Here is a 22,869-nt window from a genome sequence, read left to right as displayed (position 1 = left end):
CAGGAGGCACAACATACCCAAAGCCCTGGAGGCAAGAGAACAGGAAACTTCGGAGGATCCTGCTAATACTATCTGAGAGAAGTGATGAGGGATTAGGCTGGTAAAGTAAGCCAGATTCAGACCCAAAAAGGAAACTGATCTGTCATACAGAGAAAGCTACAGTGCCAGATTATATAATCTTACATATTTCTTTGTATGACAGATGTTTTAGACGTAATTAAGATAGATTGTATTTCAAAAGGAAAGGAATCACACCCTAATATGTTTCTGCTGTAACCATGGAAAACAACAACTGAACAAGTCAACCTTGCAATTAAATACTTTTTCTAGACAGCTAGAAAAGAAATTCTGGCCATAGGAAAACAATAAAATGATTTTTTTTACCACTTGGTGCTTGCCTATTTCAAATTCCAAACACCTTTTAAGAACCATTTGCAAATTCTGCCTCAGCCACAGATGAACCTAGATGATTTTGTTACTATTTCTGAATTCCTAAAGTAGCTGCAATTAATTCAAAATGAGTCACAAATTACACTATGAAATGTTAGGTTACCACTATTACTTGCTTAAAAAAAATGGTTTCCCTCTATTTATTGGACTATGAGCTTCTTCCCAGTAGGAATAAGACATGCCTTAAATGTTTTACATTCTATCTCATTCCCCAGGACCCCAGCTAGTACCTTATACACGAGTTTGAGATTAAAACACTTCAGAAAGAAATTGCAATTTCACAACTCTTCATCTCCTCACAAGGTATACATCAAACTGCCTATTATGTTTCTTTCAATTCTAACATTTCATTTGTAGCATCTTTCTAACATTTAAAACTCAGGTATCCTGTTCCTTTTTTATTTTAACTATATGTATACATATTCACATGACATAGACATATATATTAGCTGTACGAGAATTCTGAGAGACAAGAGGTAAAGAAACAAAGAGAAAAACATCTATTGTGTGGTGAACTTTCCCCAGGAATCACAGCAAGGTTTAAAACATCGAATTATTATGTAAGGCACATTACCCCTAATATCACAAAACCAAGGGTCTATCAATAATCAAACATAATATGAAGGCCAAAGAAAAACTTTGAGATAAATAATAAGCCATGGAGATTCCAAACATACTGTTTCAGTCTTGGTCAACAATTTAGTGCTAGAATTTGTAAAAGCTACAAGGCAGAGTAGTTTTAAGAAGCTATGCCAACTCAGAAACAAGTTTATTCCAAGCTCTGACACTTAGTAGTTGTCTTGACCAACTTACTTAATCTCTCTGACTCTAAGGAAAGTTTTAAATGTCCACCTAATATAAAAAATCATGGAACTGGCACTGTTAACTCTTCACACACCTCTTCAAATAACACTTCATAACACCTTTAGATTGAAAATGAGACACGTTATTAATAACCATCAAGAACCAAGGCTCATTCTAGCTCCCCACGCCATACTCTGTCATTTCAAACAGATCACTGAACAAACATTAGTACACAAGGCATTTATAAGTAAGCACTGGGTATAAACACAACAATAAGACACGGTTCTGTCCACGAGTTCGGAGTCAGGGGGAGGGGGAAGACTGAGAAACTAGGGTAGAGCACCATGGCTGGCGTGAGGTGACAGATGGTCCCACTGCCACGTTGATTGCTGATTGGTTGGAGAAGGAGATAGCAGCCTTGTCGTGTTCCTGCGCGTGCCTGTGCCATCTCCTCGTGGTGCGTGTCAGCAGCCGAGGTGGAGCGGGCCCGGAGCGAGAGTGCGGGCCCCAGGAGGGGCCAGAGCAGAGGCCCGCCCGGGGGCCGCTCCCCAGCACCGAAGCCAGCAGCATCATCATCCTGTTCCTTTGTCCAGATGGGCAGCTGCCAGCTGAGGACTGGAGCACACAGAGGCTTCCCTTTCTCTCTTAAAGTCTGGGCACGAAGTATAGTCTTGATCAAACATAGTTAATGGTGATGTTCATTAACTAAACACATTCTATGACTTTCACAAAATAATTTGGTTCTGCCAAAATTAACAATAAAAGTCTTCGTTTAAAAGGTGGTGGTAGTGGTGGGGGAGAGCTAGTTCTTCTCTGTAAGACCGAGTAAGTCACACCTACATGAGTATTACAGAAAAACCTCTAAGTGCTAAGTTGAACCATAATGACAACCGTGATTAGAGACAAAAATAATTCAGTTGTTTACTCAACAAATATTTACTAGCTGCCTCTATGTGAATGCCACTATGCAAGACCCTAAGGCAAAAATAATTACAGAGTAAGACAGACCTGCTCCAAGAAGTTCCCAGTCTGACAGAGGAAGAGTACAAACGAGCAGGCAATGTGGATCCCATCCAGTCATGCCCACGGCAGAGTGGGAAGACAGAGAACGGGCCCCTACGTGGTGTCTGTCAACTCTTCACTTCATCACACACCAAAAGATATTTCTCATATGGTCTAAGACTGCAGGCAACCTGGTTCCCAGGCCATCTGAAGTCCTGCCCTGAGGGCCGAAGGCAAGAGTAGTGGTTTGAGAAGGAAACTGCAAGGCGCCTTCTGGCTCTTACATTTTACTGCACTGCCCATTTCCAGTACTCAACACACACGTGGCTAGTGGTTACCATGCTGGACAGTGCAGACACAGAACATTTCCACCACCAAAGAAAGTTCTACTGAATGATACTGTAATTTGTAATTCTATTCACCAATTCTACAGTTCTGACATAATAGAAATATTAACAATAAATGTAAAAAAGCATAATGATGGAATGCTATTCAACAATAAAAGGAATGAACTGGTACATGCTGCAACATGGATAAACTCCAAAATCAAAGAAGCCAGGCACAAAAGACTTCATGTTACGTGATTCTATCTATATGGAATGCCCAGAAAAGGAAAATTTTAGAGATGGAAAACAGATCAGGGTAGGGATAGGAGAAGGAAGTGACTACACTTAAGCACTAGGGGTCTTTTTGGGGTGATAGAAATGTTCTAAAGTTGGATTTTGGTGATAACTGCATTAACTCTATATATTTATTAAAAATCACTGAATTGTGCACCAAAATAGGTGAATGTTACACTGTGTAGATTATACCTCAGTAAAGCTGTTAAAATAGTGAAAAACACTGATGTCATTTGTGAAATGCACATTTCAAAAGTTTTCCATCTTAGCCCCACAAACCTATACAAACCCCCAGAAATAACAGAAACGAAAGTTCCATCTAGAGTAGAAGCCAGAGACCCATTTAACTCTAGTAGCACCTAGCGATGACAATTCAAGTAGTGCTAAACTCCTTCAAGACAGTTTTATTTCTGAATTTTACCCTCTGTATTAGATTAGTTAGACACAGTCTAAGATTTACACACAAACTGAGATATTCAGAATTCCCAGTCACATGACAGAAGGAAAGCCCACATGAAATGACAGGCTCTGCGGGAGCAGCAGGTGGCAAGTTCTACGTGTGCTCCAGACAGGACGTGGCCAAGACCTCACGTAACTATCTCAGGCTAGTTTTGTTCCAGTGTTTCAGGATACACTCTCAAATATCTCAAGAAAGAACACAATGTTTTTCATACCCTCAAATATTCTCTCACAAAAGGGAGGAACAAGAACATTTTCTTCCTTCTTGTTATTTTAACAGATTTGACCTTACAACTGATGAAAAAATAAACTATATCCACTTTAAACTAAAAATATCCAAAGCACACTGCACTCCCGCCCCTAAATAACGAATGTGTAATAAATGTGTGGAATTACAGCTCAATTTACCTTTCAAGAGATTTGGAAATTGTACATGTTATCTAGCACTTTTGTTTTCTCTACTAACTTAATGATGCATATTCTTTATTTAATCCTCAGACTGAAATTAAGTATTCGAATATTCATTATTAAACTACTTTTCCAACATCCATTAGATCAAGGAATCATTTATATGCTGTATTATTGCATGTTTCTGTGTGATAAGGGAGGGACACGACCACCAGCTAACTCGTGAGCTGGACAAGGGCCACTGGAGGTCCTTCAGCCCCTCTCTTTTCCTTGGATGTGCATTCTGCCTGCCTTCCCAGGGCGAGAAGTGGCCCATGGACACAGCCTTGGGATTAGTTTCGCGGTGCTGAGACCATCTGGCCAGTGTACATGACTGAGTCCAGTTCTGGCAGGCAGTGTGGAGATCTACTTGCCTTCCGACGGCCCAAGGCAAGCCTCACACGAAAGTGCCCTTTTTGGTAAAGCTGCCACCTACCAATCTGGAGCGGCCTGCCTCTTTCTTCCATCTCCCCCTACCCTCCATGTATGAGGCTGATCTCAGATTACACCCGGGAGCTCCTGAGGAGGTTGTGAATCAACACCATGACTTCAAAAAAGAAAATGAAATTGAGTTAGCATTGAGTTCTAAAGCCAAGGATATATCTTAGATCTCATCTAGCTCAACTCACTCCCAGAGATTTCACGACAGAGGGGGAACCCCAAAGGACAAACGTAGGCCAGAGTTCTTTCCATTGCACCCTTATTGATAGCCTTGGCTTACAACACGTGCACATACACATGCACACACACACACATATACAACATTAGTAACAGTTGTGAATTAGAGTCTCAGATTTTCAAGAAATCTTAAAAGTTTGTAAAAACAAACTGCTATCTACTAAAGGTTATCAGATTATTAGCTTTAGCATAAAAATAGGTTCTTAAAGATACAATACTATTTTTCATAAAAAATTTCAATCCTCGGCGTTTGAAGGTCTAAACTCATTGTTTCAAATAAGTGACCCTACAATAAAGATCTCAAGATAAAATTTTTTAAAACATAGCTAATAAGAAAAAAAGATACATAAAATTTTTCTTGCAGAATATAAAAGTTTTTAGTACATAATGACTGAACCAAGTTACTATAAATATATCAAGCACCAAACATACTTAAAGATATATAGTCACACCCATGTGTACAGTACATAAATGTTAAAGAAAAGTAAATTATGCTCCAAAAGAATCACAATTAAATCACAAAAGTGATGAACTTAAAAAAGAAGCCAATGAATTATGGAGAACCAAGGATTAAGACTGCTCTCAATCATTTATGTGTCCTGGTAAACAAACATTTCTCCTCAGATGGCGGAACACAGAATTTTAAGAGCAACCCTCAGGGAGACACGCTCCAGGGGCGTGAAGTACACCCTGGCTTGTTCTATATGAAAATAGCACATGTAATCAAAAGGAAAAAGAACAGAATGATGAAACCATTTATCTCCTGGCTCTTCATCATACTCTCCACCTTCTACTGGGTGTGAGTAACTTAGCTGACTGCCAGTGAACTAGAGGTCTGAGAGATAAATGTGGTCCAAAGAAACCTTATCTACTTGTCTATCAGGTCTCAAAGTGTGAAGAAATTTAATCTTTTTATAATAACCTTAAAAGGCTGTTCTGTGTCTGAATCATTATTTAATGACATCAACACTCCGTCATACTGAATATGGAAATAGCCAAAGCTCTGTGATTCATCACACTAGGAAAAAGAAACTCAAAAATAGATTCCAATTGACTGCATTATTTATAAAGGTGAAACTTTCTTAGACACTGATAATTATTTTGAAAGATGGCAGCAGCCATGCAGAGCCGATTGTTCAAAATGCCTCCTAATGAAGCACTGGCTCTTTCACTTACATGACATGACTTTCTCAACTTTTAGAAAATTCTCTGCCATTTCTTTCTTTGAATACTACCTCTTGCTCATTCTCTTTTTTCTCCTTCTGGAATTCCTATTGGGGTAGTGGATGATTGATTCTCATTTTATTCTTCATATCTCAACTTTTCTTTTATATTTCCTACTGCTTTATCTCTGCTGCATTCAAGCTAATTTTTTCAGGCTGGACTGCAGTTTACGAATTCTTTGGTCACGTCTAATCATACTTTAACCCAACCTTGAATTTTTCCATTTTCTAATTCTAGAGATTGTTTTTCATCCTAGAAGTTCTATTTGTCCTTTTAAAATCTGCCTGGACTTTAGTGTTTGCCTTTTTCCATATTTTCAATTCCTTCTCTTACATGTTTCGTCATTTCAAACATTCATTTGTATGTATCTAGCAATTCCAATTAACTGAAATTCTTGGAGGTCTAATCCTGCTGCTTGTTACGCCTCGTGACTTTTGCTCCTAAAAGACAGCTTCCACGTGCATTATTAAATTTGGAATTGTGAATTCGTGGTAACTGGGACTTTATCTGGGAATCTTGCGTGGCTTGGATTAGAGACTGTTTATTATTATTTCCAGAATAATGGCTTCTGCCAAGTAACCCAGGAAAATTATCAGCCCACGACCGTTTTACCTCTATCTGTGGGTTCCCAGAAAATGCAAATACTATAAATTTGAACCCCAAAGCCTCATGAGGAGAGTCCTATGGGAACATTTTCAAGGGAGTAGGCATTTTTATTCCAAATCAAACAAATACATTTGTCTGTTAGCATACGGTATTAAATGCCATCCATATGCTTGCTGATGACTCTCAAATTTCTACCTCAGACTTCACTCCTGAACTTCAATTCAACCATCTACTGAACACCTTCCCTTGAATATCTAATAAGCGTCTCAAACTTTACCATATCCAAACCTGAACCTAATTCTTGCTTTCCCCACCTCCTCCCCCAAAAAAACCCTGTTTCTCAGTTTTAGTTATTCTGTCTTTCCAGCTCAGGTCCAGTGGGGCATGTGGTCAACTCCCACTCACCACTCTGGGTACTGCTGACATTTGGTGATTCCTCTTTCTTATGTTAAATGCAGAAGCTCAACTTACATCTAAAAGATTTGTCTTACAATTTTCTATCCAGAAGTGAGCAGAATCCTGACCACATCTGTTTAGATGGTCATACTGACTAGAAGTCATCAGGGTTGGTTTTTCAAATGTGAGCAGGTGAAGGCAGCTAATTAAACTGCCTATAGTTAGCTCTTGATACTACAGTGCTCTTAGGGTCTGTTCCATTCACTGCAAATCTCAAGAAAGCACATAAAACCCACTCCCTATACCAGGAATGTGGATATTTCTTGGCTTTAGAATAAGGACACTCACACACTGATAAACTGCACCTTGATATTCGAGATCCTTCCTGTAACCTACCTAATCCCACACCCACTATGCCCTTAATGCAGTCAGAATTACCTGTGGCTGCCAAAATGTATGTCACGACATCTCACTTCCAAGATTTTAGCAAATTGTTTACATTACCTGGAATGTCCTTCTTTCTCTCTCTTTTTTTAAAGCCCGTGTATTCTATAAGGACCAGTTCAAACAGTACCTCATCTGCAAATCCTGACACATTTCCTGTTCTTGGTTTATCCTCCCCTCTGTTGATCTATTTACTGATCAACTACTTACAATGCTGCCCGGTCTTTTCCAACTACTATGCTAGTCATAAGCAGAAAAGGAAACATATCAAAACTCAAACACGTTCCCAAGGAACAGAATTAAGTAATGCTTCCAATCAGACGTGGTATCCAGCACATTAAGGACAAGTCACGGTCATCTGGATGGCCTCAGTGAGCCATACCTTCCACCCTATATATTGGTCCAATCCGTAGTCCCAAGCTCCTGCTGTTAGGCCCATCCTGTATCTGTCTTGTTGCCTTTCCTGGTGCCCTAGTCCCCATCAAAGAACCAGGGCCTTCTCCTGAACTCCCAAGCACATTTGTCTAGGGTTCTGCCCAATCCCCACACTTGTCCTCATGGCCACAAATGGCTCCATCTCCTGGAATCACAGAATAACTCTGTCAGACTCTGAACTCCTGCCCACCGCCCAAACTCTCCACATGCAATTTTATAAGCACTAGATTGGCCCACTCATCATCTGCCTAGATGACATCTGTGCCCAATGAATCACATACAGAGACTCCAGATGTCCTTGCCAGGGCTAGTCTTTGGAATCAGTTGAGTCCTTCCAGGCCAGGTCCTTTATTCTCAACTCACTTTTCCCTCCTCTCTTTCCTTTTTAAACACTTGGTTTACCATTCCTCAAGCTAAAGCACAATAATGGCTATGGGGAAGTCATCTGGTCAATTTCTCTACTTACGTCTAACAAGCCCTAACAGGGACTGGAGATTCATCTTCTTTCCTCCACAGAAGTTTAACAAACTACAGAGTAAAGCATAAGATAGATACACAGAGTGCTAAAAGAAGCCATCCCACAGTCAACACTTTGTGGGGGAGCCACATGGGAGAGTTACTCTACCAATACATGTGGCAATGACCAGAGGAAGAAAAGAGGAAAAGAAAGTAGCTGTCAGAAAAGTAAAAAGTTTCCTTCTCTAACTTTCTTCACATTAATTTTTCCTCTGTCCTTCTGTACCGTGAGTACTGTAGTATCCTTATCTCTTTGGCCCTCATATTCTTAATCTTATTTTTTAAGTACCATACTAAGTACTTAAAATATGGCAAAATAATTATTTACAATAGCCAAGATATGGAAACAATCTAACTGCCCATCAATGGATGAATGGATAGGAAGATGTGAGCTATGACGGAATACTACTCAGTCATAAAAAATGAAATTTTGCCATCTGCAACAGCATGGATGGAACTCGAGGGCACTATGCTAAGTGAAATAATGTCAGACAGAGAAAGACAAATACTGTATGATTTCACTCATATGTAGACTATAACAAACAAAACAAAAAACCAAAATAAATGAACACACCAAACAAAAACAAACATGTAGATACAGAGAACAGAGCAGTGGTTACCAGAGAGGGGCATGGCGGAGGGCAAAATGGGTAAAGACGGTCAATTGTATGGTGACAGGTGGAAATTAAGTTTTTGGTGGTAAGCATGAGTAGTATACACAGAAGTTAAAATATAAGGCTGTACACATGAAATTCACAGTATTATAAACCAATATTACCTCAATAAAAAATAAATTTTAAAAAATCAGGCAAAACGGTTGCTATAAATAATAGATTAATACAGTTTTATAGGTAATATTGAGCAAGTATTCTCTTAGTAACAGCAAGATTCTAATTCACCTGGAGCTTATAAAAAGCTGAGGAAACAGTTTCTCTCTCCAAGTCATAGCCCAAAGGCTATTGATTGTACAATTTCAAAAAATATATATTAGTACAAAAATTTCAAACATATACAAAAGTTGTGAGCAGAGTTAATGAAGCCACATGTACCTTTACCCAACTTACAAAATTGTCAATTGACTCGTGAACAGTTACGCTCTTATTCTCCCACCAGTGTTACTTTGAAGTTAGTGCCAGACATACTATCGTTTCATACATAAGTATTTCAACTCATATCTCTTATAGATAAGATTTTTAAAATTATGACCACAGTATGATTAAGCCTCTGAAATGATTAATCCCTTAATCTCATTAAATATATAATTTTCAAAAGTCCCCAAATGTTTTTTCACTTGAATCATGAACAAAACAAGGTTCATACATTCGAACTGGTCTCAAGTCTCCTTTAAGCTATAGGTTCCCCTACCTCCTTCCTTTCCCCATCTTCCCACCCCTTGAAATTTATTTAAGAAACTGACCTGCAGAATTCCCCAGTCTGGTTTATGCTGATATACTCATGGTGTGACTGAATGCATCCCTCTTCCTCCTATACTTCCTGGAAAATGGTAGTTAAAGCTACAGGCTTGATCATGTTCGGCTCAATTTTCTGGCAAGACAACCTCACAGCTGCTGGGGTGTACTATCTGGTTTCCTCTCTTTTTGTGATATTATTAACCACTGATGGTCACTGGTTACATTCCTTAATTCATTAGAGTCCAAAATTATGATACAGTGACATTCTACTATTTCTCCATCTTTTAAGAGTTGGGATCTGCCAATAATTAGAAACTTCTCACCAACTACTTGATTACTCTGAGCTACAGTTCATATAGGAAAGGCAGGGAAAAATACAAGTCTTTCCACTTACTACAGTTTTCAAAATGAGTTAATTTACTAGCATCCTCCAAAGCAGACCAACTATTAGTATTTTTCTTTAGTATTACTGTGAGCTTTGAATTCAAATATATTTAATGTGTTTCACACAACAGTTATTATTCTCACTGATCCTCAGATTGTCCCATTTTTGGCTCCTGAGTCTTTTGAGATACCCTCAGGGGTTTTTGATAACTGCTTTGCTTTCTAAATTGACAAGATGTTCCAAGCGCATCTTGCACATTTCCTGCCCCAGAACTAGAAGTAGCTCTTTTCCAAGGAGCTAGTTTACTTTATTGGGAGCTGACATTTAGAGACTATAATTTCATTGTTAAGGTTGCTCATTGCTAGTGGGTTTATGGTTGTCCCAGGCCCCGCCATGGAAAAAAGCCAGAAAATTTACCATCCTAGTATCCTGCCTTAATCTTAGCTATCTTTCATGTTTTTCCTTTACACCACACCAAAAGGCTGTCTAACCAATAATACCATCTGAATCACTCATTTGCTTTATTCCATAAAATATATACAAAAACCTTAGAATAGCAATACCAACATAAGCACTATAATATGATTACTCTAAACAGTTTAGGATATTTTTCGGGATGTCTTTGTCCTTCAGTTACAATCTATTAAGGATGTATCATCAAGTATACTGACATTTGAAATGGCCCCTCTCTGTATGGTCATATCAACAACTTGATATATAATTACGTTCTTCTGTTTCATTTGGTTTCATTTCTCAGGAATCTCTTAAAATCAAATTTTAAAATTATGCAAAATATGTATATGGTTCCAAAGTTAAAGAGAAACAACAAGATATATTCAGAGACATCTAGCTTCTACACCTCTCTCCACCCACAACACTGTTCCCTCCATCACTCTTTGGGTAACCAATTTTTGTTGTTAAATTTTTGTCTTATCCTTTCTTTTTAATGTGTCAAATATTAGTACTCCCATACCTTTCTTTAATTAATGACATGTTCATACTGTATCTAACAGTCTCCACCCTGCTTTTGGACCCTGAAGATCACTCTACAGTAGTATAAAGAGATACCCTTCATTCCTTCTTATAGTTATGGATGGAGTAGAAGTTGTCCACCACATTCGGATCTGACCAACACCTGGATTGTCTCCACCTTTGCTATTAGAAACACTGCTGCAATAAATAGCCTCATGCATGTGTCTTTTCTTATTTTTGCCTTGAGATAGGATCCCTAGAAATAGAGCTGTCTGGCCAAAGGGAAAATATAAATGTAATTTTCTAGGTATTGACAAATTCTCTTCCGTAGGGCCTACACCACTTTGCATTTCTTCCAGCAACGTACGAGAATGCCCACTTCTCCCCACTCCTCCCACAACCTCATTACAGAATAGCTTGTCAAACTTTTAAATTTCTGTCAGTATGAATGGTAAGAAGTGATATCTCAGTGTAGTATTAGTTTCTGTATCTCTTATTAGTAAAGATGAAGAATCTTTTCAGATGTTTAAAGGCAATTTGCAATTCCTTTTCTGTAAACCATCTATTCTTATATCTTGGCCACTTTCCTACTTAGTTGGATAATTTTCTTACTATTTTTGTGTTGAAAACTGCAAATACTCTTCTGCAATCTGTCATGTTTTTCACTCTATTTATTGTGTTTTCAGCTAAAGTTATTATTTTTATCATCAAATTTATCAATATTTCCCTTATTGCACCTGGCTTTTAAGCTGCACTTAGAGTATTTATTCCACTTCTGGGGTCAGAGGAATTCACCAGTTTTTTTTTCCTAGTATTTACATGGTTTCATTTCTGTACATTAAATATCTGGTTCATTTGTAATTTATCATTGGCATAGTACAGAGAATAAATCCAATGTCATCTTCCTTCATTATTGAGACAATAAATACTTACGTGCAACTATGTCTATCTCCTCATTTTCTATTTGGTTCTAGTAGTCTGTCTTTTTAAGTGTCAACACCACAGTTTTAGCTACAGAGGCTGAATAACATGTTTCAGCATCTAGTAGGGCTGCAACCCTCCTCCACTGCTCTTCTTTTGCGAGTTTTCCTTATTGTTCTTACTTATTTGTTCTTTCCAATAAAACTAATAATCAGCTTGCCTAGCTACAGAAAACACACATACAAAATCATTATAAAGTTATAAATTAACTTACAGGAATTGACGAATGTATGATGTTGAAACTAAAAGCTAAGTATAGGAACGAAAACTTGGAAAAAAGCCTTAAAATAGTTTACCATTCTCTGATTCTGAAAAGATACAGGCTGAACCTGGAAAACCTTTGCTGCATTACCATGAGAAATTTATTTAAACAATTAAGATTAATGAGCAAAGAACCAATTATTTCATTTATATCATGCATTGTGTAAATCAACTGATTAAGAAAAAACCAAAATGAGCAAATAACACAGGTATTAATAACGCAACTGCTCACCTTCCTTTTTCAGCCATTTCACGATGTTCCCTTCTTCCATTGTAGGAGACAGTGATGGCATTAATATCTTAATAGGACCAGCTGAAATTAAAAAAAAGGAAAGATTAAACACAAAAAATTATGTACCTCATGAGGCAACAATAAGAAGTTCAAGTAAATTCATGTCAAATTCAATTTGAGAAAGAAACTATTCCATAGCCGGAAAGACATCCAAATGGTCAAACTAAGTGTCCAGTAAACAGCAAGGAAACAAAAAATTCTCAACTTTAAAAAAATAAAACTCCTTTCTGAAATACTCAACTCCTTTTTTTATAATTCCCCAAGTTCTCTATGCACATTTTCAAGCCAGGTGCTTACAAGATTTTAAAAAAGAAAAGTTGATTTATATTTCATCTTCTCCTTCCCTCTTTGTCACTGCAAAAAACATTTACAAGTAAAATGACCTAAGGAAAAGACAAATAAGAAAAAAAAGAGGATTCTGATAACCTACAACAAAATAACAATGGTTACACTTACAACAGAATAATCAAAATTAAACTTTAAGAAATTGGTTGTTTTTACTTCCATGTAATGTTGTACGATTCAAAAATCAAAGGTTCTTGCTGCCAGGTATATGAAAGGAGAGGTGTGCCTCGTCAAGGATGATCAGGCAAGTGAACCTAAGTAATTAAATTAATCTCAGATTATGCTCCATACCACAATTTAACTGGGGATCCAAAGAGATAGCTGCAAACCAGGGTGATCTCTCAATAAAGCATAGCTTCTTTTCCCTTAGATACCAAAAAAGGAGACACTTTATATGTTTGGCCAGATGGCCTTCATGATAGTTCCACTGTCCAGGACCATACTCAAAGAGCACATAGCTGTTAAGTTACAATTTATATAAAATTTATACTAATAACAGAGTTAACAGCATGTTCCAACACTTGGCGGTAGCCATAGTAACAAATTACAGTCCCTGAAATCTTCAACAAAACCCATTCTCACCTCAGATTATTCAACTCTTTGACCCAAAAAAGCAAAACAACATACCACATCTAATGTATTTCAAATGTGGAAAAGGGCAGAATGGGGCTTTTTTTTTTTCCATTGATGTTTCAGGGTTCAAAAAAGAGAACTGAATACTAATGTTACATGAAGTTAAATGTTTCCTTTGAGAAACTGAATTAATTTTACTGTAATTTCACATGGAGAGTTCCTATGGCTTTATGGTGAAGGAGTTCCATCTCTGAAGCACGTGGAGGGAAATTTCTATCTCTCTCCACTTTTCTTTCACTTCCCTCTAGAGGACTGACTGGCAGAGGACCCAAGCACACACACCTGCCTCAGCCTTCTCTTCATTTTAAGACCTGCCTGTCTATAGAGAACCTGCATTTCCCTTTCGGTTCTTCGATGCACTGGGCATAAATGGACCTGCCTTTCAAAGGCAGATAGCAAGCCCACCTCCCTCTGTTCCTGCCAGCAGGGCCTCATGGGTACTGGGAAGCAAATAGGGCGCGTGTTTGCTTTGTAGACACAAACTCTCCCTCTCAAACAAAAGCCCGAAGTCTAAATATGGCGTTGTACTGAGAAGTCCAACTGCAGAAGGCCACAGATTTCAGTCACATTTTCCAATCTGACAAAACCATCAGCATTAAAACTGTTACTCTGATTTCTAGCTGTCTGACTTTCTTGCCTCTTTCTCAATTGGTACCAAGCTATAAGAAGGATAAAGAAGTAGAATTATTACTCTTAGTAACCCAACAATGAAAGAGTCCAAACCAAACTCTAAGTCAACGCGTCCATTTCATCAATGAGAAAACTATAATCCATTAATTAAGGGATTTGAACTCTGCCTAACTCTCAAGACTGTATTCTCCTACACCGTACTACCACTCATCATTGATAATCCTTACCAATATGGACCAACGATTAATCAACTGTTGGTTATTCACAGCCTATTTACTCAGAAATTCAAACATCAAACTAGACATACTAAGTCCATGTGAGCATTCTTCATGTGTCCAATCAAACAGACTGACAATCCCTTTCTATCAAAAAGTTCAGGCCTGGCATTATGAGATGGAACATTTCATAATCATAGACACATTAAATTTATACATCAGACAGAGTTCTACTACAAAGAAGCAAAATAAATGAACTTCAACAATTCCCCATCCAGATCCCAATTTATGACAAACACCAGCTCAATTCTCTCAAAACAAAGTCTCTCTTCAATATTTTTATACTGTGGTTCTAGTTGCCATGATAGAGTCATACAATAAATATTAATTGTATCTCCTATTACCATTTCTCACCTATGAGACCTTCACATTTCCATTATTTCTGACATTAAGTACTATAATAAAACTTTTGCATTTATTATTTTATAATTTATCACATCAAGAACCTTAAAATTTTTCATATATTAAAAATAAAAAGAACATAATCATTCCTCATACAGCCACCCTTCATGGATGAATTGAAACTGCTTCTCTGAAGAATGACAATAAAATATAAAAATTCTGTAATAGATCACTATCCTTTCTCTGAAATGAAAGTGACAAAAACCAAAGAAAGACATTTTGGACATCTTCATTATTCAATACTATCTCTTGATTGATTATACTGGCTTATTATAGAGAATAAAATGTGCAAAGCATTTTCTGATTAATCTAACCTAATCTAGCCTCAGAATCTCATGCTCGAAAGTCATTTCAAAATATATGCATTAATTTATTAATAATAATACATATTTCATTCTAGTATATCCTCTTTCAGTTGGAACATTATACATATCTTTTCCAAATATATTTTTCCCCGTGGGAAAGTAATTATACAATCATAATATCACTTTTGAATGACAGGGCTGCTTATAACTAATATCTGGCCTTTACAGCGGCCATCAATTCTATTGAGACAGTGCAGGCTTTTCTGAACTCCTTGGAATTTTAACCTATACCTAATATTGTTTAATTTCATTACAAATTATATATAGCTTCCTTTTTCATTCCAGCAAGCAGTACATTCTACCTTTCTCCTGTCAAATTGAGGAGGCCTTGAAATGGGCACCAATTATATTTCCTGCTACTAACTGGGCACAACTGCGGTAAGAATAAAGGAAATGTGGTATTTTTGCTCCACCGGTCATACAGGTTATTTCTATTAATACTCAGAAAAAACCCAAAATTTGTTAGAATTTAACCCTTTTGTAGTCATTTTTTGTATTCTATTCCTTTTCATTAAGCTAACAAAGTATATCTAATGGTTTGTAAAGTCTGCCCTTCTACAGCAGTTAAAAACCATATTTAAAAATTTTTAGAATAACTACAGTAATGTACATTTCCAGTTTATATTTAAATTCTGATTTTAAAAGTACAGTCTCACAAATCCATCACAATTGTCTTAATATCTTTTTTTTTTTTTGCCTCAATGATACAGAAAGTTAAAATGTTTTGCTCAGTATATCGCTGCCTTACTTTCCACGTCAAGCACGTGGGCAATCTATTCATCACTGAATCTTAACAGCAGTTTCTCCAAGCAATTCCTACATTCCTTCAAATCTGCTTTCCAAATCTTTCTACAGCATAATTCTGTCTTCAACTTCAAATATGGTACATTGATCTAATTCTAATTTCTTGTTCTGTAAAGTATTTTTTTCTACCAAGAGTAAAACACTCATAATTCAGCAAAACCTATCAAAGCTTTAAACAAATCTGTACATCAATTTTAAAAGATCTCCAGATTAAAAAAAAAAAGATTAACATAAGCAAACTCTTAAAATGCAAATGCAGAACAAATAGCTTTGTGGCTAATATAAAGCAGATCTAAGCTCCATTACTCTGACTAAAGTAATTCAGGAAATTCAGCAATTTACATATGGTACCATAGAGTGTCACGCTCTAATCCATTTATACAACTATAATCCAAACACGAAAATCATAAAATGAAGATAGACCAAATGAAGAAATAAACTAACCAGCACTTTCTTAGTGCAGCTCTGCTCCTTACATTAATTTGCTTTTCTAATAGACAGAGACGCTGCTCATTTAATTACCTCTCTTTCCAATGCAAGAATTCATTAAATAAAATGAACCTTAAAACTTCTGCTCAAATAAAACAATTCTGCCATCTGCAGGCTGAATGAAATAAAGCCATATGAAATACAGGTGATTTAAAAATCAACACCAGGGCACAGAATAACATTAACACTGCAGTTCTGAATAAAGTCAGGTAGAGCAATTTTTTTTAATGAGTGCTTGTCATATGAGTCTTCTTTGTACAAGTGCTTATCTTGGTGTCGTATTGGTATAAGAATAGGTTGAAAATGTCAATGAACAGAGAATGTATGTATAATAGTCTGTGTGAAAATAGCACTCAGAGGTAATGAACGATGCCCACAAAGAGTATATGCGGGCATAATCCAACCTACCTACACAGCTTGCATACACACACAGACTAAAAGGACATGCTCCAAAATGGCAGCAGTAAACGTCCAGTTGGTGATACTATTGTAAGTGCCTGCTATTTCTTTGGTTTCATATAATCTACATTTAAGCAATGCCCTACAACAAATATATCCAATTTCACTCCCTCCCCAAAACTCAGAATCTAACACTAAGTTAAAAATGTGCTTTTGTTTTTTTGCTACTTTTAGACATAAATCCACAAGAACAGGGAGAACAGAAGGAACAACAGAATATAATTTTGGAAGCAGAAAAGTAAATCAGATAGATAGTAATAACTAACTAAAGAGACTTGAGAAGGCCAAATGCTAAACCAGAAGTAAGGAAAGCTGAGATAATAAACGTGGCTTGTACCAGAATTTCCCAAAGGCCCAAGAACTGACAACACTGAGGACCTGTGGAAATGCTGGGGGGAGGTGGGGAATTTGGGTGAATGCTATTGAAGTGCTGGGTAACACCCCCCTCATTCAACAGAAGCCTGGAGATTGTTTTCTCTGGAGACATAGAAGAGAGGACCTTTGCAACAGAGGTTTAACCTGCACACCCTAAGTTGACTGAGAGATTAGCTGATGTGACTGACAGTACAGAAACTGTGCTGAGCTATTAGATGGTGTGGGATGAATCAGCAGTAGTTACAGAGAAAACAAAAGAAAAAACTTGAAAGGCAACAGCTTGAGGAAAAGCAAAAAGTAAGAAAGGTAACAACAATTATAATATCAGACGATATATGACAGTTCTCACTTGAGCATATCTGTTTGATGTAAACACTGAATATTATTAAGAATTGCCAAATAACGACATTGGGAGAATGAGGGAGGGAAAATAAGGGACGACATTGAATAGAAGTCATCCACAAATGATGTATAAAATCAAACAGGGAGGTGAGCAAATGCCAAAAGAAAGTTAAGAGACAAAACTTGTTGCTTCTAAGGAGGAAGGTGACTAGGGAAGAAGGGAAATGATGGCTCAGAGACCCACTGTATCGTTATAAGCCTTTTAGTACTATTAAACTACTTAAACTATATGCATGTATTACTGTTAAAATACTTTAATATTTAATAAAATGATAAATATTTTTAAAAAACGTAATAAGCAGCAGCATACCACTGTGGTTTAGAGGACAGGCGCTGCAGCCAGACTGCCTAGGCTCAGATTATTAACCCAGCACCTACAAGTTACCTATCACGGTGCCTCAGTTGTCTCATCTCGTAAGGACTAAATAAGGCTACATGTGCAAAGCCATTACAGTGGGGCCCAGCAAAAAGTAAGCCTCAAAAATGTTAGGTGTTTATCATTAAAAGCAGCACAGAAAAGGTTAACAGAGTGGATTCTGAGGGCATCCAGACAGTCAGCTAGATGTATCACAATATCCTACTTTACAATTCCCTCCTCCAGTAATGAGAGATGAATTCACAGGCTCCTTTCACCTTCCCAATCTAAACTTGAAGATTTCCTTTCTGCTCTTTCCTCTATCTAATCCAGCCTTGGTCTCGCTGCTCCAGCATACTAACTCGTGATCTCTACTTTAACCATATTGCACATTTGAAAACAAACTCTTGTGAATTTCACTGGCAAATGTTTTGCCTTCTGGGGTGCTGTCATAATACTGGCTACCAAAGCTAAAGGACAAATTTAGGCATTCAACAAATATTTACTGAGCTCTTGCTAGCCTAGCCCCAGACCCATTTAAGACCAGAAAACCTTGACCTCCAAGGATTATAGTTTAAACGGGAAGTCAAGACAAATACACAAGTAGCAGAGGGCAGGAGATAACGCGCCCTGAGATGTCAAAGAGCTATGAGAGCCGAGACTCTAGCTGATCGAGAAAGGAAAAAAAAAAAGAATCTGTGCTAGTACCACTGCCTACTCATTAGAATGACTATTACCTAGAAACCAGAAAACAAGTGTTGGCAAGATGTGGAGAAATTAGAGCTCTTGGGCACTGTTGGTGGAAAAGTGAAACAGTGCAGCTGCTGGGGAAAAACAACACGATGGTTCCTCAAAAAATTAAACAGAATTACCGTTTACTTGATCAAGCAATCTCACTTCTGAGAATATACCCAAGAGAACTGAAAGCAGGAACTTGAACAGGTATTTGCACACCCATGTTCAGAGAAGCATTATTCACAATGGCCAAAAGCTGCAAGCAATCCAAGTGCCCACTAACAGGTGAATGGAACAAAACATGGTAGATATATACAATAAAACCTTAAAAAGGACTGAAATAACTGCAACAACATGGATGAAACCTGAAGACATTATGCCAAGTGAAATAAGCCAGCCATAAAAAGACAAATATTTTATGATTCTGCTTTTATGAAGTACCTAGATTAGGCAAATTCACAGACAGAGAAAGGAGAACAATGGTTGTCAGGGGCTGGGGAGATAACCCTCCAAAAAGAAAACGTTTCTTCCTATAGAAAGTGCCCAAAGAGCCTACATAGACGTGATTCCTATTCAGTTATTCAAATGTAGACATAAAAATCCCATTAAAAATCAGGTCAGTTATAAAGAGCCTGTGCTTACTCTTGTGCAAAGCACTGGCCTAGGGACATAACAGACAGAAACTACATTTGATTCCTCCAAGGGTAGAAACTCAACTTGCTCTCTGCCCCTCTTTTAGCGTGAGACCCACCATACACAGACACACAAGCCAGTACCTGATTGTTTCAGTGCTAAAACTGAGGTCTAAAGGGTAATGACTGATGGGTGTGAGTCAGGTGGGTCTGGGGGTACCTCCCATCTGCCCTTCCAGATCTGCCCCTCAGCCCTCCCCCACACTACTGTAACAAGCTACATCAACAGGCTTCCTTGTGCTCTGGCCTCCAGTTGGTTCAGCCAACAGGCAGCATGAACAAGAGTCTGAAAGGAGAGGGAGAAAGAGGTCAGGACACTTATTTCCCAAGCTCCCTCTTTGTGGGGTCACCTGGGCCTGGCTGGATCCTTTAACTAAAGGGCACAACTCCATCAGAGGTCCTCCCTCCTTCCCAGTTCTGTGAAGTGCTCCCTTCCCATGCCTCTGCAAGACTAGGGGTGGTCACAAGCACCTTACTCAAAACAGCTCCCTAGAACAGCACCATCTCTACACCCTCAATTTACAAAAATGGTCACTTACTAAACTCTCCTCAAATTACCCATTTTTTGATTGTCATCTATTCCCTGCCAGGACCCTATAAAAAGACTTAGGAGGGTGGCACTTAAGTAGTAAGACAAATTTCAAACCACAAGGAAGTTCACTCCATTTGAAGAAACAGTATGAGCAAAAGGAAAACAAAATACAGATGTTTAGGTGAAGGTGAATGCTCTGATTGAGCCTAAACGCACACGTAAACTTAACCAAAACCCAGATCTGAATCAAGATTTCCAAATTACTACCTTTGTTGTAGTCACCTATGTAAATGCAACCATGAGTCATTCGTTTATAGTTGAAACTCCTATACTAAAACACATCTTTCTTGTTCTCAGATATAATAAACACCCTCACAAAGCAGCACAATTATTTTCTGTAGGAAATGACCAACATGTTTATGGTAATAGATTGGAGATTAGTTGTCATTTATAGATAAATTACAGGGAGATCTGCAAGTTCCCTGCAATCACATACAAAATTTTTTATGTATGCACTTTTCTGAAGAAGTGATACAGCTTTTTTGAAATCAGTTTTCCAATAGATTATGCACCTCTAAAAATCAGTGATAGTATATTCCCAAATAAACTCTCCTGAATTATAAATTTACCAATCTTTATTCTTCCCTAGAAATGTTTCATTAATACAAGAAAGTCCTGATTGCAGAAAAGTATCGCGTAGATCAGGAGCTACACTACATGTACTGCTTACCAAGGACAAAAAGTCACCATACACTTCATTTTGTTTACAGAATCTGCTGATTCCTTCATACACTTAGTATTCAATGACACACTTGTAAAGAGGCTGGCTGGAATTGTTAAGGTATGTCAGTATAGCTGCAGAATTATTTCCTCTCAGTGAAACAAAATAAACATTTCAGAAGAGGTTTCAGCTTGCAATATTGGCCTTCTTGGTATTAAACTATAAAATTAAAATTCTACATGAATCTCAGTTTATCTTGTAATCTTGGAACAAGGGAAAAAAGAAATCACCACTTCACTTAAAAGCGTGGCGAAAGAAATCAACACATGCATAGCAGTCTGGGGATTTACACATTTTGTTGTAAAGGCAAATGAAGCTCAAGGCAACAATAAGTCATATTTAAAGAGGCTATCATCTTAGAAATTTACAGGGAGGAGTACATTAACATACACTTTAACTCTGAAATGGTCCTACCGTCCTTTATACACAGTCTAGAATTTTAGTATCTTAAATTACTTAAAGATACCACAACTGTTGCTGAAACACTATTTCACAATATAGATGTTACTAACACTTTAAAAGAGTCTCACTTCTTTAAAAAAAAAAAAAAAAGAGGGCTGGTGTTCACTCAGAACACACCTGGTACAAAACTGCAGCATACTGACACTGTTCTGCTGACGTCTGCAGCTGAGCCATCACTTGGCACTGAGGTAGACTGTGGTTAAGGAAGGCAGCAGGCTTTGGTATCAGGTAGCCCTGGGTTAAAACTGGATTTCTATCACCAGAGCACAGCATTAGCTGTTGTGAGTACTGAATGAATTCATGTCAAGTGCTGAGAAGAGGGCATGGTACACTGAAAGCTCTCAATAATGCTACTGATTATTCCCAAACCCACTCTTCCAACTTCTTTCTTGCTGGTAGAGACCCAGTTTTGTTTGGTTGTATCTCTTGTGAACGTGTGCCTGGAGTTAGTGACCCCACTGATCAGTGTCCTAGCCTGTTCAGACTGGTATAACAAAATATCTGAGACTGGTGGCTTATAAACAACATTTATTTCTCACAGTTCTGGAGGCTGGGGAGCCCAAGATCATGATGCTGGCAGATACAGTGTGGTGGCTGATGAGGACCCACTTCCTGGTTCATAGACAGCATCGTCTTGCTGTATCTTAATGTGGTGGAAGGGGTGAGGGAGCTGTGCGGGGTCTCTTTTGTAAGGGCACTAAACTCCATTCATGAGGGCTCCCCTCATGACCTAAGTACCTGCCAAAGGCCCCCACCTTCTAATTCCCTCACAGTGGGCACTGGGTTTCAACATATAAATGGAGCAGGGAGGTGGAGGACACAAATATCCAGTCTACAGTACCCAACCCCTTGGTTAGTCAAAGTCAGTCCATTCCAAGATATCCAACAAGAAAGGACCCCTTTTCTCCCCCTGCATATTATCATGTACATAGTTCCAAAATGGTCATTTACTTACTAACTTTGGGCAAACAGCTAAACCTCATGGAGTCTCTATTTCTTCACCAATAAAACACAACTAATTTTGGCAGGGTTCTTATGATTAGGAGTGACAGAAGTAAAGAATCTAAAATGAAATGCTCAATACGTGATGCCTCCTTTGAACGGCCCACTTCCATATCCTGAATGAAATGTTTTAAGGCAAGGCAAGTATGTACTAAGTACTCCCTGATAATCCAAACCTTATCAGTTTCTCCTGCTGCTGCTTCTACTAAGATCTCGTTTATCCCCTTCCTGTTTTCCCTAGATGATCACACATCTCACCTACCGAGTAGCCTAGATCTGCTTTGCTTAAGCGGTCACCTATTTTCTCTAGTCAATACTTACCCCACAACAATTAAAATGAAGCACTTCACTACTCTCCTACTTTAATCAGACTGTCCAAATAGCAGACATCACTGATTCCCAAATCACACTCCCTTTTTAAAGAAAATGTCCTAACTGCAGTCTTTGATGGGATCAATCCTGTGCACTCTATAGCACAGCTGACCTACAACTGGGTCAACAGCTTCTTTGCCCAAGGAATCAGGAATTAAATCACAGAAATGATGGTGTGCACTTGAACTGAACTAAAAGAGCATGGAGCATAAGGGCCTGCATCAACATGAAGGCAAAGCAAGCTGATATTACAGAGAAAGAAAAGCTATGAGGAAGCAGACTGGCAAGTCTGTGGAGAAAAACAAACTAAATCAGAGGAAAAAACAATGGGAGTCCAAAAGTGTATGGAATCATCACAGATCCCCCATGGCCCCA

The 22,869-nt window shown here is 38.0% G+C and overlaps 1 protein-coding gene across 3 annotated transcripts in view; it reads right to left on the bottom strand.

Moving 5' to 3' along the window:
- The window catches only part of PDHX (pyruvate dehydrogenase complex component X), a 66,595-nt gene that overhangs the window by 38,843 nt on the left and 4,883 nt on the right, over positions 1 to 22,869 (bottom strand). For all 3 annotated transcript variants that reach the window (XM_072969778.1, XM_006198309.4, XM_072969777.1), the window contains one exon: positions 12,325 to 12,405. In XM_072969778.1, coding sequence (XP_072825879.1) covers positions 12,325 to 12,385 — 61 coding nt within the window. In that variant the 5' untranslated portion in view covers positions 12,386 to 12,405. The remainder of the gene's footprint in view (positions 1 to 12,324; positions 12,406 to 22,869) is intronic.

Source organism: Vicugna pacos, chromosome 10 (assembly GCF_048564905.1).
Source record: "Vicugna pacos chromosome 10, VicPac4, whole genome shotgun sequence".
NCBI classification, from domain to species: Eukaryota; Metazoa; Chordata; class Mammalia; order Artiodactyla; family Camelidae; genus Vicugna; species Vicugna pacos.
The sequence above is the reverse complement of the archived record's forward strand: the minus strand, read 5'-3'. Positions and strand labels throughout refer to the sequence as shown.